The sequence below is a fragment of the Sminthopsis crassicaudata genome, chromosome 3, assembly GCF_048593235.1.
Source record: "Sminthopsis crassicaudata isolate SCR6 chromosome 3, ASM4859323v1, whole genome shotgun sequence".
NCBI lineage: Eukaryota > Metazoa > Chordata > Mammalia > Dasyuromorphia > Dasyuridae > Sminthopsis > Sminthopsis crassicaudata.
Window position 1 is genome coordinate 266,743,182 of NC_133619.1, and position 23,365 is coordinate 266,766,546.

At 32.9% G+C, this 23,365-nt stretch overlaps 1 protein-coding gene across 4 annotated transcripts in view; it reads right to left on the reverse strand.

The window, feature by feature from the left end:
- The window catches only part of ITSN1 (intersectin 1), a 242,744-nt gene that overhangs the window by 96,941 nt on the left and 122,438 nt on the right, over positions 1-23,365 (reverse strand). For all 4 annotated transcript variants that reach the window (XM_074300709.1, XM_074300707.1, XM_074300708.1 and 1 more), the window contains 6 exons: positions 23,100-23,227; positions 17,054-17,274; positions 14,775-14,896; positions 6,006-6,253; positions 4,366-4,525; positions 675-880 (listed from right to left, as the gene is read on the reverse strand). In XM_074300709.1, coding sequence (XP_074156810.1) covers positions 675-880; positions 4,366-4,525; positions 6,006-6,253; positions 14,775-14,896; positions 17,054-17,274; positions 23,100-23,227 — 1,085 coding nt within the window. The remainder of the gene's footprint in view (positions 1-674; positions 881-4,365; positions 4,526-6,005; positions 6,254-14,774; positions 14,897-17,053; positions 17,275-23,099; positions 23,228-23,365) is intronic.

The window sequence follows — 23,365 nt, forward strand, 5'->3', positions numbered from 1 at the left end:
TCATAAATTCCCTTTTTAAAATTTTCATGTGTTAAAACTAATATTTTATATTTATAAAACTTAATAAAGAATGCCTTTTTCTGACCATGACAGTTACATCTTAATTTGAACTAAACAAAAGCTGTGTTTGAAACCGTGATGTAAATATTCCATAGAGAGGGAGAAAATATTCTCCCAAAAATAATCTATCAAAATAAAATGTAATTATCATGATCATTGGAATTATTTTTGCATCCTCTATACTAGTTATTCTACAAAGATGGATGGAACTGACATGGTCACATCTTGCCCTCATGCCCTGAAGTTGATTTTTCCTACTCTAAATTCCAGAGAAAGAAGATTTTCAAAATGCTTTGATTGAGAAAATAGCCATCAAATTGTAGCTATATTTTATTGTCCCTCAAAATAGTTCATCACATCATTGACTAAGAAGTAGGAAGGGATCTTAATTATGATTGCATCTAACCTCTCTCATTTTACAGATACTGGAAAGTGAAGCCAAGAGAGGTTAAGAACCTATCTAATAAATCTAATAAACACCAGAGCTAGGAAGTAGAATCTGGTGTCCCTGAAAATCCCAACCCAATGCTTTTCTGTCTCACCATGGTTCCTCTCTTTTCAAAGTACAATTTTTTTTTCTCCTTCTGATAAAAGCATATAAACATTACAAATACCTTGTTGATTTTCTTATGGGTCCTGAAATGAGCTTCACATAAGACTTGGGGAACCAACCCTTTTGACCTTGAACTTCTCCAAACCACCACATATCTTGCTGTTCCAGGACTGTGATGACATCATTTTTGTTGAAATTTAAATGGTTGTCCTTTTTGGCCCTCCAAGGGTACAAAGCTTGTGCTTGTAACCCCTCTACCTTTTCACCCTTATATGGAACAATATAAAGGGGTTTTTGGTTACATAGCAGTTTGTTACAAACAAAAACCAAAAAGAATGAAAAAAGAAAGAGGAAATAATATATGACAAACACACTTTTCATCAGGATCATAGATGTTAATATCCCCAAATACATAGTAAAGCTGAAATGATAATGATCAGAAATTAAGTATGGGAAGTCTTAATTACTTTATTTTTATTTGTTTTCTGAGAAATTTTGCTTCTGATAACTCCCATTGTTCCCTTATATAGGGATCTTATTATCATAAAAATATCATGAGAAATGGTGACCAAATATAGGCTTTGATTTCCTTTCTGCTGCCTACAAAGTAATTTTCCTAAGGCATAGTTCTAATCCTGCCACTCCTTAACACAATAATTTTTATTGGCTCTCTATCACCTTAAAGTTAAATACAAACTCCAAGTTTGGCATTTAAAGTCTAATCAATCTAACTTCCACCTACATTTCCAGGTTCATTAAGAAATTCTTCATGTGCCACATGATCCAGCCCAAATGGATTTCTTGCTTTTCCTCAAACCTAACACTAAATCTCCTGTCTCCATGACTAAAACATGATCCCTTCCTCTATTCTCCTCTACTTAGATTTTCTAGTCTCTTTCAAAACAGTTCAAGTATCACCTTCCACATAAAGCCTTATCTGATTCCCCCAAATGCTAGTGCTTTCTTCATCCCTTCCAGCCTCTTTGAATTTTTTCTATATATATGTATTAAGGCTCCTTGAAGGCAGTGTTTTATCCTTGTCTTTGGATCCCCTTCATCTAATAGAGTGTCTGGCATTTAGGAAATGTTTAATAAATGCTTGTTGATTCAATGAACAAAGAAATTAGATATAACTGCTTATTATGTTGACTATTACATAAAAGCATCAAAGTGTTTCAATATATCAGTGAAAATTTTAAGATTTCTTCAAAAGTGGGAAGCAAATGATAATCCAGAATGGTAGATAATATGAAAACAATTTGCAATTGCCTTTGAAAAATGTTTTGGCAATTTTATACAAATAAACATTAGTTAATGATTTTATAATACATGCATATAAAATATTATGAAACTCAGTTAAGATCAGTATCAACACAGATGACTCATAAAAACCTGATTATGCCTTCCTCAACTTACCTTCACTGATCTTTAGTTACACTGTAATAGGCATACCTCAGCTCTTTAAAGGTAAAATTGTTTGAAATTCAATATAATAAATTGGGAATTTCCCCTTTCTGACCACAATTTTCTTACCTTCCACTTCATCTGGCTCTACAGCTTCTTCACAGTCTATTATTCTCCTTCCGCTCCCCACTGCAATCTCCCTTTCATTCTCCTGAAGTTTACTGGTCTATTATCCTTTACTTCACTATGGGAACCAAGCTAGGTTATTAGCCATTTCAATCATGCTGACCTTTCTGTACATTATACCTGGCACAGTGTGCAAAGGACCCCTTAAAAGACAGCAAATGTACATAGTGCTTTATAGACTGTAATCTCTTTTAGGGAGGACTTCTTAACTTGAGGTCCATGAATATATTTCATGAGATTGCTAAACTTGGATGAGAAAAAAAAATTTTTTTCATCTTTACTTTCACTAACCTCTAACAAAATTAGCATTTACTTCAATTATGAATATAGGCAATAAACATTATGCTGAAAAGGGGTTCATTGGTTTTTAATAGACTGCCAAAAACGAATAAGAGCCCCAGCTTTTAGGGAAGGGAGGAGGGACTGTCTCTCACAGTGCCTTACACACTGTGTTGTACTTAAGAAATGTATGTTTAAATGAATGAAATTCTGTCACATTAATAGCATTTTGTTTAGCCCATTCTTGGAATCTACTCTATTGAGTAAATTCTATTATCCTTTTCATCTCTTGTATCCTCAATCTCTTACTCCATTGTTTCCTTCCCCTATGCCTAAAAGCACACTTTGTTCTTTATTTTAATAAAAATAAAAAATAGCAACCCTCCATCACCCCTCACTTGACCCTTGTACCCAATCACTTCTTCCTTTCTTCCTTTTACCAACTAAGCATCTAGAACTACTTTATATTTGCAGATTGTCTTAACTTCCTTATCACCCACTTACTCTAAATCACTTATAATTTGACTTCTGAATGCTCTATCAGAGATATCTCCCTTCCCAAAAGTTACTATTGACTCATTTTCCCCCCACTCAGTTCTTATTCTTAAATTTTGTAGCATGTCACTGTAGTCTAATCACTCCTTCCTAAAAATCATCATGTAACTCCTGTGGCACTGCAATACTCAATTTCTCCTCTAGCATCTACCTTACAGGGTGATTATGAGGATCAAATGAGGTAACAAATATAAAACATTTTGTAATCTTTAAAGCATTATATTAATGCTATCATCATCATCATTTCCACCAGGCAGGACAAAGTATTTACAAATCCTTAAAGAATCTTTAAAAATCACAATCCTCAGTACTTCGACCATACTTACCATTTGTCACTCTCTACCTAAGAGCCCTTACTCTTAGCACATGGCAACTTAAAATCACAAAAAACCAAAAATTTTCTTATATAAAAACCCATTCTAGTATCTATAATAAATAAAAATAATAACAATAGCCCAAACTTTTATAGTGGTTTAAGATTTGCAAAGCATTTCATATGCATTATCTTATTTGGTCCACACAGCAAACCTATGAAATATCATTATATAATTCTATATACATTATTACACACATATCTTTTACATATATATATATTATTATTTACTATAATTATCCCAATGTTATAGATAATCAACAATGAAGCTTGAAGAAGTGACTTGCCTAGAATCACATAGTTGGTAAAATTAATTTTTTTATTTAAAAAAAAACCTATATGTACAATATGTTCTTTGTTGTTCTCATCTACTACATCTGGATGGCTGCCAACTTAGCTTACCCTTAGTCTAAATTCATTTTATATAGCCAAAGTGTATAACTGACTATCCCTTGTGCTTTTTTTTTTATACCTCTGTGTCTTAATACTGAACAAAATCACACTGTAGAAGTTTGACTTTCCAGCCTTCCTCTTTCTGCTTTCCTATTTCCCAATATATACTATGAACTACATCACCCTCACACAGAGAGTGAAGAATTAGTCCTAAGAAAAAGTGAGTCATCTTCTCAAATATGCTGGTTCATATCTTTTTAGGCAGGAAATTAGACTTTTCTGCTGACTTAGCATTGTCCTTTATGTTGATAATATATAGACAACACGAACCACATTCTTTCCTGTAACAGAAGCTGCAGATGAAGAACTACTGACATACACACAAAAAAATATGACTTCTACCATATACATTTTAAAATTCCTAGCTGGGAATCGTCTATACAGTATCCTGAGTTACATATTAGGCAGGTTCATTTCTGATCAATAATACCAATAAATACTTATTAAAGATGTTTGCATTTTACAGGACATAGTCATTCAGTCAGGCATATTTGCTATTTACCTGGCCCAAAACAGGAGAAGGTGATGAGCCAGTAACAGTAGCTGGAGTAAAGGCTGATCTTTGTCTTAACTGCCCTGCACTTGGAACAGTAAGAGAAGGCTGGGTTGCCCATGCATCCCAATTATCTGTTTCTGGTTTCTCATTAGTGTTTGTTGGCCACCTAGAAAAGAAAAAGAAATACTGCATGCAAATATATCATCTTTTCATTAGGGAGCTTCAGGACATTTGTTCATAGTAGCTAAAGTCACGTATGAATAAGCAAATCACTTTGAGAACCAAAACGTATTGCCATCCTTCTGCACTATCCACTGGTCCCCAGAAGCACTACTGAATGCTGGAATTGGAAGACAGGCAAGTAACTACTGTAAAGGCTATTGAAGTGTGGTCATAGGAATGTGTTACTTATCTATATGGGGAATTCTGGGGGAACTATAACAAAACCAAATCCATAGAATAGCAAGGAACTTTATAGCAGGGTGCATTTGTTTTGTCTTTGTGTGTGAGTGTGTGTTCCAGGCTAATTATGGCTTTAATTAAGTCAAAATTATTTGCTAACTTAAAATTAATACAGGAAAGGAAAACTAAAGTCAAAAATACACCATCGAATTTGTAGTGGAGAGTTCCATTCTTCAACACTATAAGGATTTTTACATGAAAAAAATTACCATGTAAAACTTGTTTCTTCTTGCCCTGCCAGACAGTGATCTTTCCAATTCCTGTCCTTCACATTGTTTTTCTCTCTTGTTTATAATTTCTATCTATTTCTAACATCTGATCTTCTCTTTTGATTGCTTTCTCTTCATTTTTTTAAATTGGCACAATCCAAAAAATACAACTCTAAACAAGGAACACTTGGTAACAGACACAAAATGAATCATCTCATTGATAATTTTACTTTTCAATACATCTATTGTATTTTAACCAATCTAAAAATATGAATTGTGGAACTGTAATAAGGGTTCATGATTTCATAAACTGGATCATTAAAAATGAAACTTCTACCTAAATACTATGCTGACAATCAATTCTTCACAATTAAGAACTGAGAAATCAGCATAATTTGATGGTGCCCAGTAAATACTGAAACAGAACAAAGCAAAATTTAGAGGAACTTAGAGGAACCAGCTTCGTCTCTTATTTCAACCACAAATGTAGTCTTCATTTCTGCATCTATATCAACAACTATTGCTATTCAGATGCAGGAAATGGCTATGAATAACTGTTGACTGGCTTCAATGTTAAAAGAGATCATTAGGCAATGTATGTATGCTTGTTCTAGCAAGAATAAAGACATTAACTAGTCATTAAAATAAACAGATTATTGATACTTAACTTTAACTCACACAGAGGTGACTAAACTTTTGTTATAATTTAATAAAATTTAATATGTCACCCATAATTTTCCTGACCTTCAGGGCAATGACTCTCATTTTTCATCTTTGTTTATTTAGGATCTACCCTAGTACTTTCACAAAGGAGTCAATAAATATTAGTAAATATTTGCTGTGACACACTGGGGATGAAAGCAATCTAGTGAGCTCTTTGTTTGAGATGGTATAAATAGGAAGGTTTGATGTACTTGGAAAATCATGATAGTTTATTAAGATTTCAATTATAATGAACAATAACACCACACATACGTAGAGCTGAAGTCTGCCCAATTATTGGAGGTTGTAGAAGATTCTGAAGAGGTTGTTGCCACAGGAGTTGGGGTTTCATGTAAAGCAAGTTTAGGTGTGGGCATGGGTGCAGAGTCAGCTGCTGGTTTCAGAGGGGTGGGGATCTCATTCTCTGGGATTTTCTCTGCATAGTTAGCAGGAAACCATCCCGTCTTTCCTTTTAATTCCCCTCCAAGCCACCCAGGTTCTCCAGTTTGGCTTTCATCCACCTGTAAGAAAACCATAGATAGAGTGACATTAAGAATAAATACACAAACATACCAAAGGTAACAAAGCACCTTGTCTCTCTCTCTCTCTCTCTCTCCCTTAATTCCCTCCCTCCACAAAATCCAATAAATAAAGCAGAAGACACTTCATTATGCTCTGGTTATAGGGTTCAGCAAAATACAATGAAAATATTTAACTTTGTAAAGATGTGTATAATAAGGGTTTTTCTGTAAGTGTTTTTCTGACCTACAACACTCTATTTTCCAAAAGAGACAGTAGAAATAGTATGATATTGTGAAAAGGGTAGGGAATTTAAAGTAGAAATACTTGGGTTCAAATACTAGCTGGGTGAATTTAGGTAACATCTTTAGATTTCAGGTTTTTTCATTTCTGAAACTGGAGAAAGGGGAAGGGAAAGAGGAAAAAGTTGGGTTGATGATTTCTGAGATCTTTTCTAACTCTAATTCTATAATCCTAAATCACAGAGTTTGAAGTCTAAATATTATTCATTTATTGAAGGTGTTTCTGAAAATCTACTTTCAGGATTTATCATTAAGGAAAAAAACCTCAGTATTTATTTTTATTTTATTCATTCTAACTATTAAAACATTATTACAACCTAATTTTTTTATACAATAAGAATTGTAAAATATTTTTTGCTTGGCATGAAAAGAGTTTGTTTAGAAATCACTAAGGTCATGCAGAAAAAAGCCCAATCACTTATTTTAGATACAAAACCTAAAATAAATAAGGGGGAAATGAGGAATGGTTTTATTAGAATAATTAAATTTTACCAACAACTTAATTTTTTTTATAACAACATTCACCGAAGCTAAGTAAAATGTTATGCCACAATTTAAATCTGATATTTAAATTCAAAGACATGATTTATCACCTATTATTTAAGGTATCACAAAGATAATTTACTACAGTGGAATAAAGTTAGGTTTTTAAACATTTTAATATTTTAGTGATAGTTTTATATATATATATATATGTGTATCTCATCACCTGCATATAAGTGAGTATGTCAATCAAAATTCTGTTTTTCTTTCTTTTGTGTTCCTAAGACATTGGTAAAAATCACAATCAGCCTTATTTTTTAACATTAACCTTAATTTTATAAATCACAAACATGCAAATAGGATCAGGACAAGTTTGTCACACTCTAATAAAGGGGAAAATAAAATGTTTTCAAATTTTAAAAATTATGAGGAAAAATGTTGTCTAGCACCCAAAGGCATGAAAACTTAAACACACTAAACAATTATACTGCTCATCTTATAAATAAATAAAATATTTCAGCTATTTTCCCAAAACGTTCAGCGGACTTTATTTCTTCCCTCTCACTTTTAGTCTTTTAAAACCTTTCTCATGAACCAGAAAAAAACTTAGTTGTCATTTTTCAAAACAACAAGAAAAAAAAAAGTGAAAAATTAAATTTCCAAACATATTTTTGCCTCTCGAGTTTGCTTTGTCTTTTTCCATTGACTCCCATTTGGCTATTATTATCTGTTTCTCTATTTCAAAATTTTGTATTTCCTAAGTGTTTGTTTCTTCTTTTTTTTTTTTCCTTTTCTGAGGCAATTGGGATTAAGTGACTTGCCCAGGGTCAAACAGCAAAGAAGTGTTAAGTATCTGAGACCATATTTGAACTCAGGTCCTCCTGACTTCAAGTTGGTGCTCTATCCACTGCGCCACCTAGCTGCCTCAACAAAAATGAGGAGGGAGTAATAATAAAAGGGAGTGGGAAAGGGGAGAATGCTAAAAGAAAGAATGTGAGAAGGTTTCTCTCTGAAGAGGTGTTCCTAAGTGGATTCCTAAAGGAAGACAAGAATTCAGATAGAGATGAGGACAGACTATATAGCAACCCAGAAAGATAAGAAATAAAGTGTTGAGTCTAGCTAACTAGTAGTATTCTTGAAGGGGAATATTATGAAATTAGGCTGGAGAAGAAACAGATTTCAAAAGGCTTTAAAATACCAGTCTAAGGAGTTGGCATTTTTTTTAGAAATAATGAGGGTTTTTGAACAATGGAGCGACATAGACCAATGTTTCAGAAAGGCTCTTTTGTCAGCTATGTGGAAAGTGAAATTGGATAGTGGAGAAAGTGAAAGCCAACAAACAAATTATGAGGCTAGAAATTACAATAACATAGGTAAGGAATGGTAAGAGCCTGAACTAGAGTAGAGACTGTTGATAGAAAAAAGGAAATATAAGCAAGAGATATTATTGCAGAGGCAGAATCAATAGAATATGGTAATTGACTGGAATTGGGAAGCAAGGGTAAAAGAAGAAGGAAAACCTTCAGGTCAAAAGTCAGAGAAACAATAAAATCATGGTGGGGCTCTCCAAAAAAGCAGGAAAGAGTTTGGGCTTGATGGAGAAGATAATGGGCTCAGTTTCACATGTGTTAAATTTAAGGTTATCATGCACCTAAGAGAAAAAGCTAAAAGGCAATTGGTGACATAAAAGTGGACTGATTAAGAGCGAGACACGGTTTAGATAAGTCAGTCATCTGGAATTAAGTAATAATTGAAAAGGTGCCAGTGAAGTCAACAAGCTAAAGAGTGTCTATTAAATAAGAATGCCCAGAATTAAGGACAGCAAAGGGGACTAAGGAGAAGCATTGAACAAGTAGCAGAACCAGGAGATAGTAGGAGCACAGAAGCCAGAGGAGGTTAATAACAAAGAAGAAGGTACGTTATGGTTAATATTGAGAAAACTATGGAGACATCAAAAAACATAAAAGTTGAAAAAAGGTCATTGGATTTAACTGCTATGGCTGAGTTGATAATTCCAGGGACAATGATTCTAATAATGGGGAAGTCAAAATACAAAGGATGAAGAAGTGAATGGGCAGTGAAACCAAGGAGATGATAAGAAAGTTTTGTGGTGGCATGGAGAAGAGATAAACGTCAGTAGCTAGAAGGGATGGTAGAATTAAAGGAAAATTTTTAAAGAATGGGTTAGATCTAAGAATAATTATAACCACCAGATAAAGAAGTCTGTGGACAAGGAGAAACTGAAGATGACAGAAAGAAAATGGTGAGGTAAGCTTAAAGAGGAGAAAGGATTCTATAAAGAATAAAAGTTGTTGAAATGTTTCAAGATATAAAGTGAGATTAAAGTCACTTTAGATTGATTTTATTTTATCTTTTTTTTTTTTTTTTTAATGTTGTTCAGTTGTGTCAGTGATTCCTACTTTTTATGACCCCATTTGGAGTTTTTTCTTGGCAAAAATACTGATTTGCCATTTCATTCTTTAGCTCATTTTATAGGGTCACACACTTGATAAATGGGAGGCCAGATTTGAACACAGGTTTTCCTAACTCCAGACTCTGCAATCTATCCACTTGTGAAGAAAGTTATTGTGATTTTCATAATTATCAATATGAAACATGTAATGAATATATTAATAATCTAGATTTTTCAGAGCTACTATTTTCCCAGCAAACTTTGATTTCAGAGTAAAGTCTTATAATGAAGCTTGAAATGATCAACATTTGTTGAAATTGACAACACTCTGCTAAGTTAAGTGAAGTGAATCAAAGATTGCATAATCTGTTCCTCTCAAGAACTCTTGTCCTGTCACCACATCAAGCAACAACCCCTGAGATTTGAAACAATCATTTGAGAACTTGTTCCCACAGGACAAGAGAATATCCACATTGTCTTACACTTAGGGGTCTGTCACGGGAAATCATTCAGGCCCTGAACATGATTGTATTGTAAGCCATCTTTCCTCTCTCTTCCTAGTTATGATTTGTGTATAAAATCTCTATCTTTTCTGAAACAGGTAGAGATCTCCTGCCAAGGAAAACTTCCCATTTACAAACAGTATTCCTCACTCTGAAAGTGATTAAGTAAACTGCTACTTGATTTCTCTAAGCCTGTTTTGCGTGGCTCTAGCCATTCACAATTTAGAGTACAGTAAAAATTCTGTTAATGCTTTGTATCACTTAGCTGCCCCTTTTTAATGACAAGCTTTGATTTTTCTCATAAAAAAGGCAAAGTTATTAATTAGGGATGGGGAGAGAAGAGTTGAGGATTAAAGAGACAGGAGAATTTTAAAAAGAAATTCAAGAACAATTGCTAAGAGAGAGAAAAGAACAAATCAAGAAAGAATAAAATTGCTATTATTTAATATTAATTTGTAATGGATTTACTTGGCATCATTGCACAATTCCTTCAGTGATATTCAAAAATGTAGCAGTATGAATGAAGAAGGAAGATGGTAAGTGAATCTAGAACTTTGGATTGACAGGAGAGATATATTTGAATTGTGCATAAGAATAAGGATGTAGAAAACAGCAATAGGAGAGATTTGCTTTTTCTCCTGTGGTAAAACTTAATCAGATTCATTGAATATTGAGGCCATTTGATATAAATTCCTTCTTCTCTCCCTTCATCTTCAAATCCCATGATATTATTTTGAATCACTCAATTCATCAGTGCTCCACTAACCTTGATCTCATCACTTACTGTCTTCTTCAGCAAACGGCAACCATCTGCTTCAGCAAATAATCAACCCCTCACTACCTTCCCTACTACCTTATTAGACTTTACTATCTCCTCAAGCTATTATTCCATATGCTTTCTTTTTTAACCAGACTTTTGAGAAGAAAAACAGTCTATATTTACTTCCATTTCTCTCATGTACTCCTAAATCACTTCAATCTGGATTTCATCCTCATCACATGACTAAAATTACTTTCTCTAAAGCTACTAATGACCTCTCTTTTTCAGAATTTTATTTTTTGTTTTATCTTATACTTAGTATCAAATAAATGAGCATTTCCATATATGTTGTGTGTGGGTGTGTAAATATATAATAGAACTATACATGAAAAATACAGCTTTTCTTTTTAAATAAATTTGTTTTGTACCTAGACAAAAAAAAATTTCCAAAAAACCTCAATGAATTTGCATTATTTAAAAAAAAAATCACAACTTGATAGACAAACTCAGGAACATATTTTTGTTTTCAAGACTGACAAAAATATGTTTTGGACACAGAATTAAAGTGATAAAAATACATTTAAGAAAGTATAGACTTCCTGACAGCACTTACCCATTCCCCTTTAACCTCCACCAGGAAAGCAAAGATTTGAAAGTAAGGCAATATTACAATATGTTTCATGAAATCTTTTATTCTTACCAACATATTTAAACTATGATTATCATCATGTTTGTTGTTAAACTGAATCTAATGAGGCTGGAAGTTAAATGGTCAATTAAATTGAGGAGGGAGAGCAAAATTTAATGTCAGTTTTTTTTTTTTTAAACATCTTTCATGATTGAAAAAATACAAAATCAGAGGTATATACTTGAAATAACATAAGCTGGGTATTTGTTGAGCATCAAGAAGAATTATGAAGGGCTATTCCTTATATACATTTTCTGTGGAAAAGATATGATCTATTTTTTTAAAAAAATGTTTTAAAATACAACAGAAACTAAGTTATATTCTCATGATTCAAACTTTACAGATAAGAAAGTTTGCTGCTTTCCTGCTGAATTCAAGAAGAGATGATCATTTACAAGGACTCCAAGGATGGGCCTAAGTATCCCCTAGAAAAAGAAATAGTTTCTTATCACAAAAAGAAATGCACACGGTCACAGATTTAGAGCTGGAAGGGACCTTAAAGGTCTTTTCTTTTGAAGATGAGGAAATTGAACCCAGAGAGATCAAATAACTGGCCCAATGTCACACAGGAAATATCAGAGAGGAAATTTGAACTCGGATCTGCTTTCTCCAAATCTGCCACTGTAGCACTTTGCTTTTCATATTCCTCATTTCTTCTGATACATTAATATTCCATTATATTTCCAAACTACATATATTCCACTGAGCCATTATTTAATCTATGGGCAACTATTTAATTTCTAGTTCTTTGCCACCACCACAACAACAAAAAAATGTTGCTATAAATAATCTGTAAACAGTTTTGGTTTTGATCTCAGGTATTCTGATAAGTTTACAGAAATTTTGGGTACATTTATAAATTGGCTTTTTCTCAAAGGGTGGACCTACCAACAATGCACATTTGCATATCTCCAACATTATTTTTATCATTCACCATCTCTGCAGGGTGAATGGTGTTGGTGAAAAATTAAACCTCAGTTGTTTTAGTAAACACTTTTGTATACTTTAGTGATCTAAATTACTATTTCTTATAAGATCATGGATTTAGAAATAGAAAGGATATTAGAGGCCACTGAGTCCACCCCCCACATTTTACAGATGAGGAAACTGAGTTCTAAAGAAATTAAATTACTTGTTCAAGGTTACAAAGACAATAAGTAGCAGAGCTAAGATTGTAATTCAGGTCCTCTGATCCTCTTGATAGTTATGTGACACAATGGATCAAGTACCAAGCCTAAAGTCAGGAAGTCTCCCCTCCAGGACACTCCAGATCTGACACCTGTTATCTGTGTGATCCTGGGCAAGTCATTTAACCCTTTTTGCATCAGTTTCCCTATCTGTAACATGAACTGGAGAAGAAAATGACATATCACTCTAGTACTTTGCTAAGAAAACCCTAAACGGGGTCATGATGAATCATGATTGTAATGACTGAACAACAACCTCTAAGTCCCAACTCTTTACTTTTACCATTGACCAATGTACCACAATGCTATCCATTCTTTACCCACTCCCTACCCCTTCTATTTCCTAAAAAACTTCCCATTCATTTCTTTAACTACTGGGAAATGTTTCTTGTGATCTTAAAACATTCTTATTTATTATTAAATGTTTTTTGTTATCAGTTATTAAAAGTTATTAAATGTTTGTGTCAGGACTCAATATATCTGTGGCAAAGATCCCCCCCCCAATTTATTGTTCCTAAATCTAATTTACATCTAATTATAGAGACACTGATGATGTTCATTTCAATTTTAATTGAAATTAAAAGGATAATTCCTGTTCTGCAGGGCATGAACAATAATGAACTAAACAAAAGTTTAGTAACTTTTATAACATTAGGAAAACTGTATATTTTCTTTCTGTTATGCCAAGTGAAAAAGAACTTCTAACTTTTTAACACAACATAATTAAATTCAAGTGGTATTCAAAAGGTTGTTTTCAAGAAGCTATGAGATATAAGAACTATAATAAGGAAAATACAAATTGACATTTCAGTATCCATTATAATGCTCAAAAGTAATTTCTTATAGTTTTAGGCTTCAGATACTGTATAATAGTCACTGTAAAATGATTTTCTAATTTACTTATTAATGTGCTTAAAAATATAATGACATTGAATTAACTAAGTTTGAAAATTGCCAAACATGAGGAATCCAGAAGAGCAGATATGATACCTGATAAGCCTTCCATAATAGCTACCAAATAATAAGAGAAAGGAAATTGAAGAGAGGATTTTCTCTTTTCTTACATATCCCTAAGGATTCTCTATATTATTTCTCTATATATTTATCCCTCAAAAAATTAACATAAAATACTTATTCTTTATTGCAGATAAAGAGGCAATACAGAGTATACAAAAAAATATGATTCCATATGTAAATGACAGTACAACAGATTTAAATAATACCATCCTCCTAAGAGTATTACATATTCAGGAAGATAGACTTATTTTGAATGTGTACATATTCGAAATGTAAAAATTTGTATGCCTTTTCCTTATACCTGATTTAGTATGGATGAGGTAGGAAGGTATTTCAAAATGCAAATTGAATATAGTCAGAGACATTAAAGCTAACAGAAAAACAAAATACTAATAGCTTTTATTTTGTGAACACTTCTATAGTCTTTTAGTTTTGCTAAAAGTACATTTTTGGAATTGCTGGTTTTGTATTCTTAAAAAAAAAAAAAAAAGGGGGGGGTATTTGGTAACACCCTATTGGTTTTATTTAGTTCCTTGAATTTGGAAGTCAAATGTGCACATTCTTTCCTGTCAGAACTTTATGACAAGAAGTTTTAAGTTTAAAGAAACTAAAGAACAAAAGGAGAAAATGTCTAGATTGCTTTTTGGGCAATGTTTTAAGAAGGGTATTACAATGCAAGTTAAAATACATTTAATTCAACATATCTTATATAATTCACATTCCCAGTGGTCTTTGAAGCTTCAAAAATAAACAATAAATAAAAATTTTCACCCATACCTACCAAAGCTACTATTGACAACTATAAGGGTGTGCTAGAGTATTTGTATTTTAAATAAAAGCATTTCTCTGAAAATGTCTCAAAGCATAAAATTTATCCAGAGCAACTTTGATATTACTAATTATTTAAATATTTATAAGGTAGAATTTTCTATAAGGTGACTATTTTAAAGTGACATTTAGATTTTCAGAATGTCATATTTATTCCAATAGGACATGGAATATAGAAAAACAAAACATGTTGTACAAGTATAAAAATTTATTAACAATCCAGTGAATCCTGGATTTAAAGAATACATTAAAGACTGCTTATATGTACAAATGACTATGGGGAAATTTACAAAGTAGACAATGTTGTCAACAAAAACAAACTCTCCTTAAATTCTTTCTTACCATGACTATATCCCCAGGTTGGATGGTGATTTCATCATGGCTCCTTGATTCAAAAGGGTACAGTGCCCGGTAATACACTACCTTTACATCTTCTTGAGTAGAAATAGTAAGTGGACCTTTTTCTGTTTATAAAAATGAGGCAAAGGAGAAAAAAAAAAAATCCACATTAAATATTGAAAAAATAACAAAAAACAAAAATCAAATAAAAATATCAAAATCAAAATCTTCCCTTAGATCTCTCTTAATATTCCTATTTCAAAGCTGTTTTGGAAAATTTATAAAATTCAGTGACAAGGTAGATTAAACTCTGCTCTTAGAATTTCAAACATATTTGACAGTTAGTTAAAGTCCAAATTTTGGATACCAAAAAAAAAAAAAAAAAAAAAAAAGCCTGCTTCCTCTCTGGAAGAAAAGAAAAGAAAAAAAAGGAAGAAGAAAAGGAAGATGAAAATAGAGGAAGGAAGAAGATGGAAGAAGAAGAATCAGAGGTCATATTTTTACTCGGCTTTCAAATTTGCAAACCACTTTTATTATCTAAATACTGACAATGGGTTCAGTTTACCTTGTTTTCACATTTTCCTTCTCTCTAAACTTGGGCTTGGGTTTTTATAATTTGCAAATATTTTCAACAAAAGTTGAATGGAATGAAGTTTATTCAGCCAAGGAAAGACTCTATTCAGTGATTTTGAAAATTTTCACATGTATAAAAAATGTGGAAATAACTTTCAATGCAACACATTTCCATTATAAAAGTACTGATTTCACAAACACTGGATCTAAATCCCCTGAGATTTTTAAGTCTACTTGTTTCTTTTCTTTTCTTTTTTTTTTTTTGTTTTGTTTTGTTTTGTTTTTCTGAGGCTGGGGTTAAGTGACTTGCCCAGGGTCACACAGCTAGGAAGTGTTAAGTGTCTTGAGACCAGATTGGAACTCTGGTCCTCCTGAATTCAGGGCGGGTGCTCTATCCACTGCACCACCTAGCTGCCCCAAGTCTACTTGTTTCAAAGCAAAAATAACTTAATGAAAAGAAATACCATTTTTTTCTGTAACAATGCATTTGAACTCCTCATAGTTCAAATGCCATGACCCACATTCATCTTTCTTTGATAGGTTGAAGATGATATTAATTTTCATTGAGTTCAGTTTATAGTGTTACACATTTGAAGACTGTAACTGCCAGGAGGGCATGTTACAAAATTTCCTTATAATACAAGGTCATATTTTTACAACTAAAGAAACCAGGGCACAACAACATTAAGTGGTTCCTTGCCCCCCAGGAAACAGAAAGATAGCAATGATAAAAATCAAAATTCTTTACAAATACAAAGAAAAAACATTATTTCCACCCTCCACCCCACCCCCAGGCAAGGGACAAGTGACTAAAACAAAGTTATACTCACTCTCACTTAAAGAAATTCTTTGGAGATATAGAAACTCAGTCCAATCACATATAACTAATGAGTTCTTACCTAGGCTGCCCTATTTCAATTTAACCAACCATTATAAAGCACTTCTTATGCGGGGCTCAGTACCACTAGCCACTGATTATTTCTTAAAGGATAGATCTTTTTTATTCCTTTAAAAAAAAAATTCCCTCTCCACCAAATTATTAAGATTTTATGCAAGCCAAAGAAGTCAGCAGACTTTTCAAAAGGTATAGTCCATAATATATTAGATATCAAAAATGGTGTGTGTGTATGTGTAGAAAAGGTTGTATTTCCCATTGCTAAAAGAATTGTACAATTCCTATAGAAAGCTACATCTGAAAGAATAGCAGAATATTAAGATGTTCCATAGAATAAAGAGGCAAGATGAGAGAGATGGATATGATAATGTTTCACATTACTTTTAGTGACCCTTCTTCATCAGTGGAGCAAAAAGATATTGGAGATGTGGAAAAAGGATGGGTCATTGTGTTTCATTACAATTTGCTTAACTGTATTTCCTTTTTTCATAAGGGAGGGTGCCACATAATAAAGTAGATGTTGTGAAATGACAGGATTTTTTTCTCCAAAAACCGTTGATAAAGCATTTTTTTAAACAAACATTTTGAGATAATTAAAATAATTACTTTAAGTGAATAGGTGAAGACATACACTTACCTTTTTAAAATTATAGCCTTTCAGTTATATCAGTATTGTTGGTCAAAAAAAGAGATTAAAGCTTTCTTCTGTATGTATATCAGGCAGAGTTTGAATATGATTAATGAAAGACCTTACTCGGTCACAAAAGGATGTACTTTTCTAAAACTCTTTTACCCACATTCTTTTCTTCCATACCTGTAGATGAGCTGGGTGTCTGAAGAATGGGCTTAGCTGGTTCTTGGTGTTGCTGGAAAAGCTTATTCAGCTTATCTTTCATTTCCTGCTTGCCTTTTTCCTCACCATCTTTTTTTTTGACTGGTTCTTCTCTTAGTTTCTCTTCATCATGGATTTTTTTTGGCCGTTGATATTCTTCATCCTGTGGAACTCGGTCAAGCCACTGCTTATCTTGTGAACGTCTGTCAATAATTATTTTTTAAATAACAAATTAAATTAGTATCCTATAATAAGACTTAGTGTGAGGACTGAAAAAATTCTGGATTTGGTGTCAAAAGAGAGAATTCAGTAGTATTGGGTCTGGTATTTAACAGAAGCATAAATTACCTTAGTTTCTCTGATTCTGTTTCTTCCTCTACAAAAAGAAATCATACCATTGGTATATACCTCATAGATTAAATGAGATAAAATAGTTTTATTAACCTTAAAGTGCAACATGAATTATAGTTATTATTACTAACAGTTCTTTCCAAAACAGAGGTTGGACAATGGAACATTTAACAACAAGATATTTCTTGAGAAATACAAAGGGTTAGACACACAAGGCTCTGAATTATATATTTCTTACTTTATCACTGTTTTATGTTCCTCTGGAGCACCTGATATTTAGAGAACTTATCCAACTTCCTTATTTTTTTAAGGATAAATCATACTAATTAACCTAGAGAAGCATTGTAATGATTGGAGAAAATTTATTTCTCATTGTGGTATTTAATTGTAAAATTTGTATGCACATATTTTTTTATAACTATAGCATGTTTTTATTACAAACATAATTATAAATATAATTTTGCTTTAACAATTGAATAGTTCCTTTAGGCAAAATGTATCTTCAAGATTCTTGAGCTATACACGTACCTGCGTGCACACACACACACACACACACACACACACACACACACACAGACACAAACACACACACATTCTCTCCCTCTCCCTTTCTCTTTCTCGCTCTCTTCAATATGAGCATAAAAGCCAAAACAGCAAGATGGTTATTTTTTAATTTTCCAGATGTTATTAACTAAAAGTTTTATTGAATTTGATTAGCATTTTCTTTTCCAACTGATTTACATATACAAAGTTTCCTCACTCAGCTAACTTTGGGAAGTAGAAAATCAAGATAGTCACTAAAACTTACAGGAAGAAAGGTTTGAAATTATTTTTCTCCCACATCATAAATTTCTTACCACATAAACTACTACATATGTACAATTTAAAAAAAACAGTTCTATAGTCCCATTATAGCCTCTCTCTCAATTTTTTCCTTACTTGAATTGCTGAAAAAAATTACCATAAAGAAAACCAAAATACAATAACCTATTTTTGAATATATCTAAGAAGTAAGCTTGAAGTATTAAATTTTGTATTTGAGGAAAGGGGAAAAGAGAAGAGTAGCAAATTTAAACTGTGGTATCAACATATAAAATGACAATTTCTAGTCTATTACATAATTTATTTTAATTGCCTCTATTGGAATTCAGTAAATAACGAGCATGATGTACACAATAGACAGTCTTATAATGATACATATTGTAGTCTTTATGTACTGGTCTTTGCCATCCTCTTCCCTCAAATAGAACTTGCAGATGAGAAAGCTTCTTCACCAAATATAGTATACAAATGGAATTAAAGAACTCAATAACATATAAAACCTTTTTCAAAACAAAATATATATAACAATGTTGTAAGAGAGTTTTCAGGTTAAATTTAAAACTTTATTTCTAAGATAGGTTAAAAAAAAAAAAAAAAAGGAGGAGGAAAGGAAACATATCAACCAAAGAAATTAAGTACCTTCTATGGGCCAAGCTCTGCAGACAAAAATACAAAAATTAAACAACACCTGTGCTCAAGGAAATGACAGTCTATCTGGGAAAATGATATGTTTATAGCTGTCACTTATAAATATAAGAAAAAAAAATGGGGAGGGGGTAAGTGGAGGGAACTAGCAGCTGAGAGGAGCCAAGATATATTTCACACAGAAGGTTATCACTTGAGCTGAACATTGAAGGAATCACAGGGATTCTAACAGGTGAGGAAGCTTTCAGGACACATGGTGCAAAGACTAGAGACAGGAGATAAAGAGTATAGAATGTGTGAGGAATAGGGAGAAGGCTAATTTGTCTGGACTGTAAAATATAGGAATATAGGAAAGGAAATAATAACCCCATAGTAGAATGGGGTTAGTTTTAAAACCAAAGAGCTGACTTTATATTTTATCCTAAAGGCTATAATAGGCAATCATAAGTTTATTAAGAAACAGAGATGATCAGCATTGCACTTGCTCTCCTCCTTTAAAGTTCATTCAATACATATTTATTACCCAATCAACACTGAGAGCTGTTATTATCTATAGACTTTTTAGGTTTCTTAGATACTCTCAGGAAACTCTTCTTCCTTCTCCTGTTAGAATCCCTTGACTCCTTCAAAGTTCAACTGAAGTAACACCTTCTATGTGGAATATATCTTGGTTCTCAGCTGCTGGTGGCCTCCACCTACCCTTCCCCCCAAAAAAAACCCTCTAAATAGCTCTTGTATTTCTATATGCCAGCTGATATATATGCTATTTTCCCTGAAAGACCATAATCTTGTGAGCACAGGTAGTGATTAGTTTTTGTCTTTTTGTCCCCAAGGTCCTAGGATACAGCCTTCCTGTCCTCCTCAAATGTCAAAAAACTATCCCACCACCACAAACTATAACAATAAAAAAGACATTCACCAAGATCTCCTTTTTACCTCCTCCCCACTTTGTTTGTATCACCCTGATGCTTTCTACCAATATTTCTTCCTTCACTACAACCTCATATGAAAAAGTAGTCTTTCTTCTTTCAAGGCTGTTATACCACAGTTCTCTTTTATTATCCTAACTCAGTTTCCCTAATTATCCTGACTCAGTTTCCCTAATTTGTCCTGCTTTGGTTTCTAATTGTTTGGCTCAATCCTGCAAAACTACCCCTCCCTCTTAATCATCAGAATATTTTATAAGGATGAAAGAATTTATATTTTAGAATATCAGAATGCCTCTCCCCCATCCCAAGCTATGGGAATGTCAGATACCGTCTTATCAAGATGCCACTCCCCATCTCCAGTGCCTCCCCCCATTATGTCATCCCCATCTTCCAAGGCAACTGGAGGCTAAATGACTTGCCCAGGATCACACAGCTAGGAAGTGTTAAGTGTCTGAGATCACATTTGAACTCAGGAGCTCCTGACTGCAGGGCTGGTGCTCCATCCACTGCACTACCTAGCTGCCCCCACTTCCTACTTTTCCAGCCTTCTTATATATATGCATATATATATATATATATATATATATATATATATATATATATATATATATATATATATATATATATATATGTTCTGTGATAGAATAACACTGGCCTCCTTACTGTTCCCTTAGGCAAAACATTATTTCCCAACTCCATGCATTTTCATTGATTTTCTCCAGTGCCTGGAATTCTCTCCCTCCTTGTCTCAGCTTCCTACTTTCCTTAGCTTCCTTCAAATGTCCCATTTTCAAAATTTGTCCTGGTACCCCTAATGATAGATCATTCCCTCTGCTGTTATTTCCAAAAAATAATAAATGTTTGTTGTTGTTGTTGACCTGACACAAAGAATAAAGAACAGTACCAAGGCTGAAAACCTGTGATTATTGATTAGGAGGATATCCTTGATGGGGACAGAGAAGTTTAAAGGTAAAAATAATAAATATAGCATTGGATCTAGTGAGTTTGAAATGCCAATCCAATTCAAAACATATAATAGATAGAGCTATATGACTAGGCATCATAAGAGAGACTGTATTGAATTTCTATATCTAGAAATATACACATATGCATATTTATTTGAATATTATATATACAATATACACATGTGTACATTTACACATATACATGCACACACATGTGAATCACTTGCATAGAGATCATAATTAAAGGATTATCAAAGGATATTAAAAGGAGCTGATAAGGTCATAAAAGAAAGAAATATACAGAGAGAAAAGATGACCCAGAACAGAAACTTGTCAAACACTTACAATTAGGAGCCATGATATGGATGATAAACTTTCAAAAAAGATTGAGAGGAAAAAATCCAACAGGTAGGAGGATCATGAAAAGAGAGCAGGTCATGAAAACTCATGTTTTCTCTGTTAGTTAACACTAACAGAGTAACCAGGAAGAGAATGTGGTCAATTATGACAAATAGACATTGAGGCAGACAAAGGTCAAAAAGGATGAGGGACTGAAAAAAGTTATCACATCTGGAAAATAAAAGCTCAATGGTAGTTTTGAAGAATTATCTTTTTCAAGATATCTTTTTCTAGGAGTCTAGCTGATATAAGATGATAGCTGGGAAGGATGGTAGTGTTAATGAAAGTTTTGTTTTTTTGCTGAGGCAATTGGAATTAAATAACTTGCCCAGGGTCACACAGCTAGGGAGTGTTAAGTATCTGAGGCCACATTTGAACCACTGCCCCTGCAAGTTTTTTTTTTTTTTTAAAGTGGTTTTATTTTGTTTTTTAAGTGAGGATACTTGAGCACTTTTGTAGATAGGAAATAAGGAGCCAGAGGATAGGAAAAGGTTGAAGAACAAAAAGAAGGGAATGATTCTGGGACAGTTAATTGGGGAAACATGGGAAGAAATGGGATGAAAATTGCATGTACAAGGTGTTGGTCTTGAATAAAAGAGTTCTCCCCATCAAAAACAGAGCCTTCTCCTCCCAACTTTGCCATATAAAAATGCAAAAATGTTTCCACTACCGGTTCATGGCACCCACCACCAAAGCAAGAACATGCTAATCTAAATTGAACACACCAGTGTTAATACATTTTATTAATATTATATTAATGTTCAATGTATTATATTAATATTTCTACTTATAAAATACTTAAAGGTTTACAAAGCACTTCACATATATTATCTCACTTACCAGGCGCAAATCACATATGATCACTAACTTACACAATAACAAAAATTGATAATGGTTGGCAGTTGACTAAACATAAAAGGAAAGGAAGGATTCAAGTATGACTGAGAGAATGATTATGAATATCATTAGAAAAACGGAAAAGTCAGTAAAATTTGATTCAGTGGGCAAGGAAAGTTTGGTTTTGGAAATATTAAGTTTATTGGAATAAAAAAATTTTTTAAGAAATACGAATTTATGTTCTTAAAGCACAAGGACATCATGGAAATCCTTTTTAATATTCATCTTTTCATTAGATCTAACCACATAATCCAAACATGTAAATTGTTTTCTCATTCCAGAGGCAAAATGAAATCCAGATCAGTCAAAGGGACTTTATAGAGGTGATCAATGCATGAAACCTACTGCTAGATAAAGTGTTTAATACATAGTAGGAGCTTGATAAATGTTAATTCATTAATTAATCCCTTCCATTGTGTTCTGATAAGTTATCATTCTTAAACATCTCTTTGGTTCAGAGGTTTAAAGTGAATTGATTGAGCTTTCCCTAAACTTAAAAGTATTAAGTTCTTTTGCTTAGCTATGTAGTGTACTCAAACAAAAATAAACATGCCAAAAAGTGTGTATATATGTGAGTGGGTGTAATTTGTACTCTAAGCAGCTGTGGCCAGTTTTCTCTTTTTGTGCTCAAGTCTATATTTACTATAGGAAAAAAAAAGGAAAAGAAAGGGCAGAATGACACAATGTGTGAGTTCTGCTAGAGGAACACTGAAGCACATCACAGTACTTTGATTTGGTTTGGCTCTCCTGATTGTCCCTGTTATTAAAAAGCTGTGAACTGGAAACATATTTTGGTTTTCTGCATGCAAAGGAGTAAACCAACCATTCCCATTTCCTTGTATAATTCCAATAAGGACACAGCAATGGGACTAGAGAGTTCTGGGAAACAACTCAAAGGGGCTACTTGGACATGCAGACTTTAAAAAAAAAAAACTAAAACTGTTTGGAGAAGTCTGGGTGAGAAAGAATGAATGTATTAAATCCCTTTCACAACTGCCCACAATATAAAAAAAAACTTACCTTTGGGTTTCCTCTTTTTGCTTTTCTAATTCTATTGTTTTCCTCTCTTTTTCTTTCTGTTTCAATCTTTCTGCCTCTAAATTCTTTTGTTTTTGGAGCTGTTGCCTGTTATGTATTTCTCTAAGTTCCTGAAAGAAACCAAAAAACCAGAAACCAGCATTTATACAAGGTAATAGCCATTTATAGCTTTTGTTAACATTCAAGGTTTCCTTACAGAGGAAGGCTGTAATTTTTATGATCTATTCTTAGAGTCACTCATTCTCAAC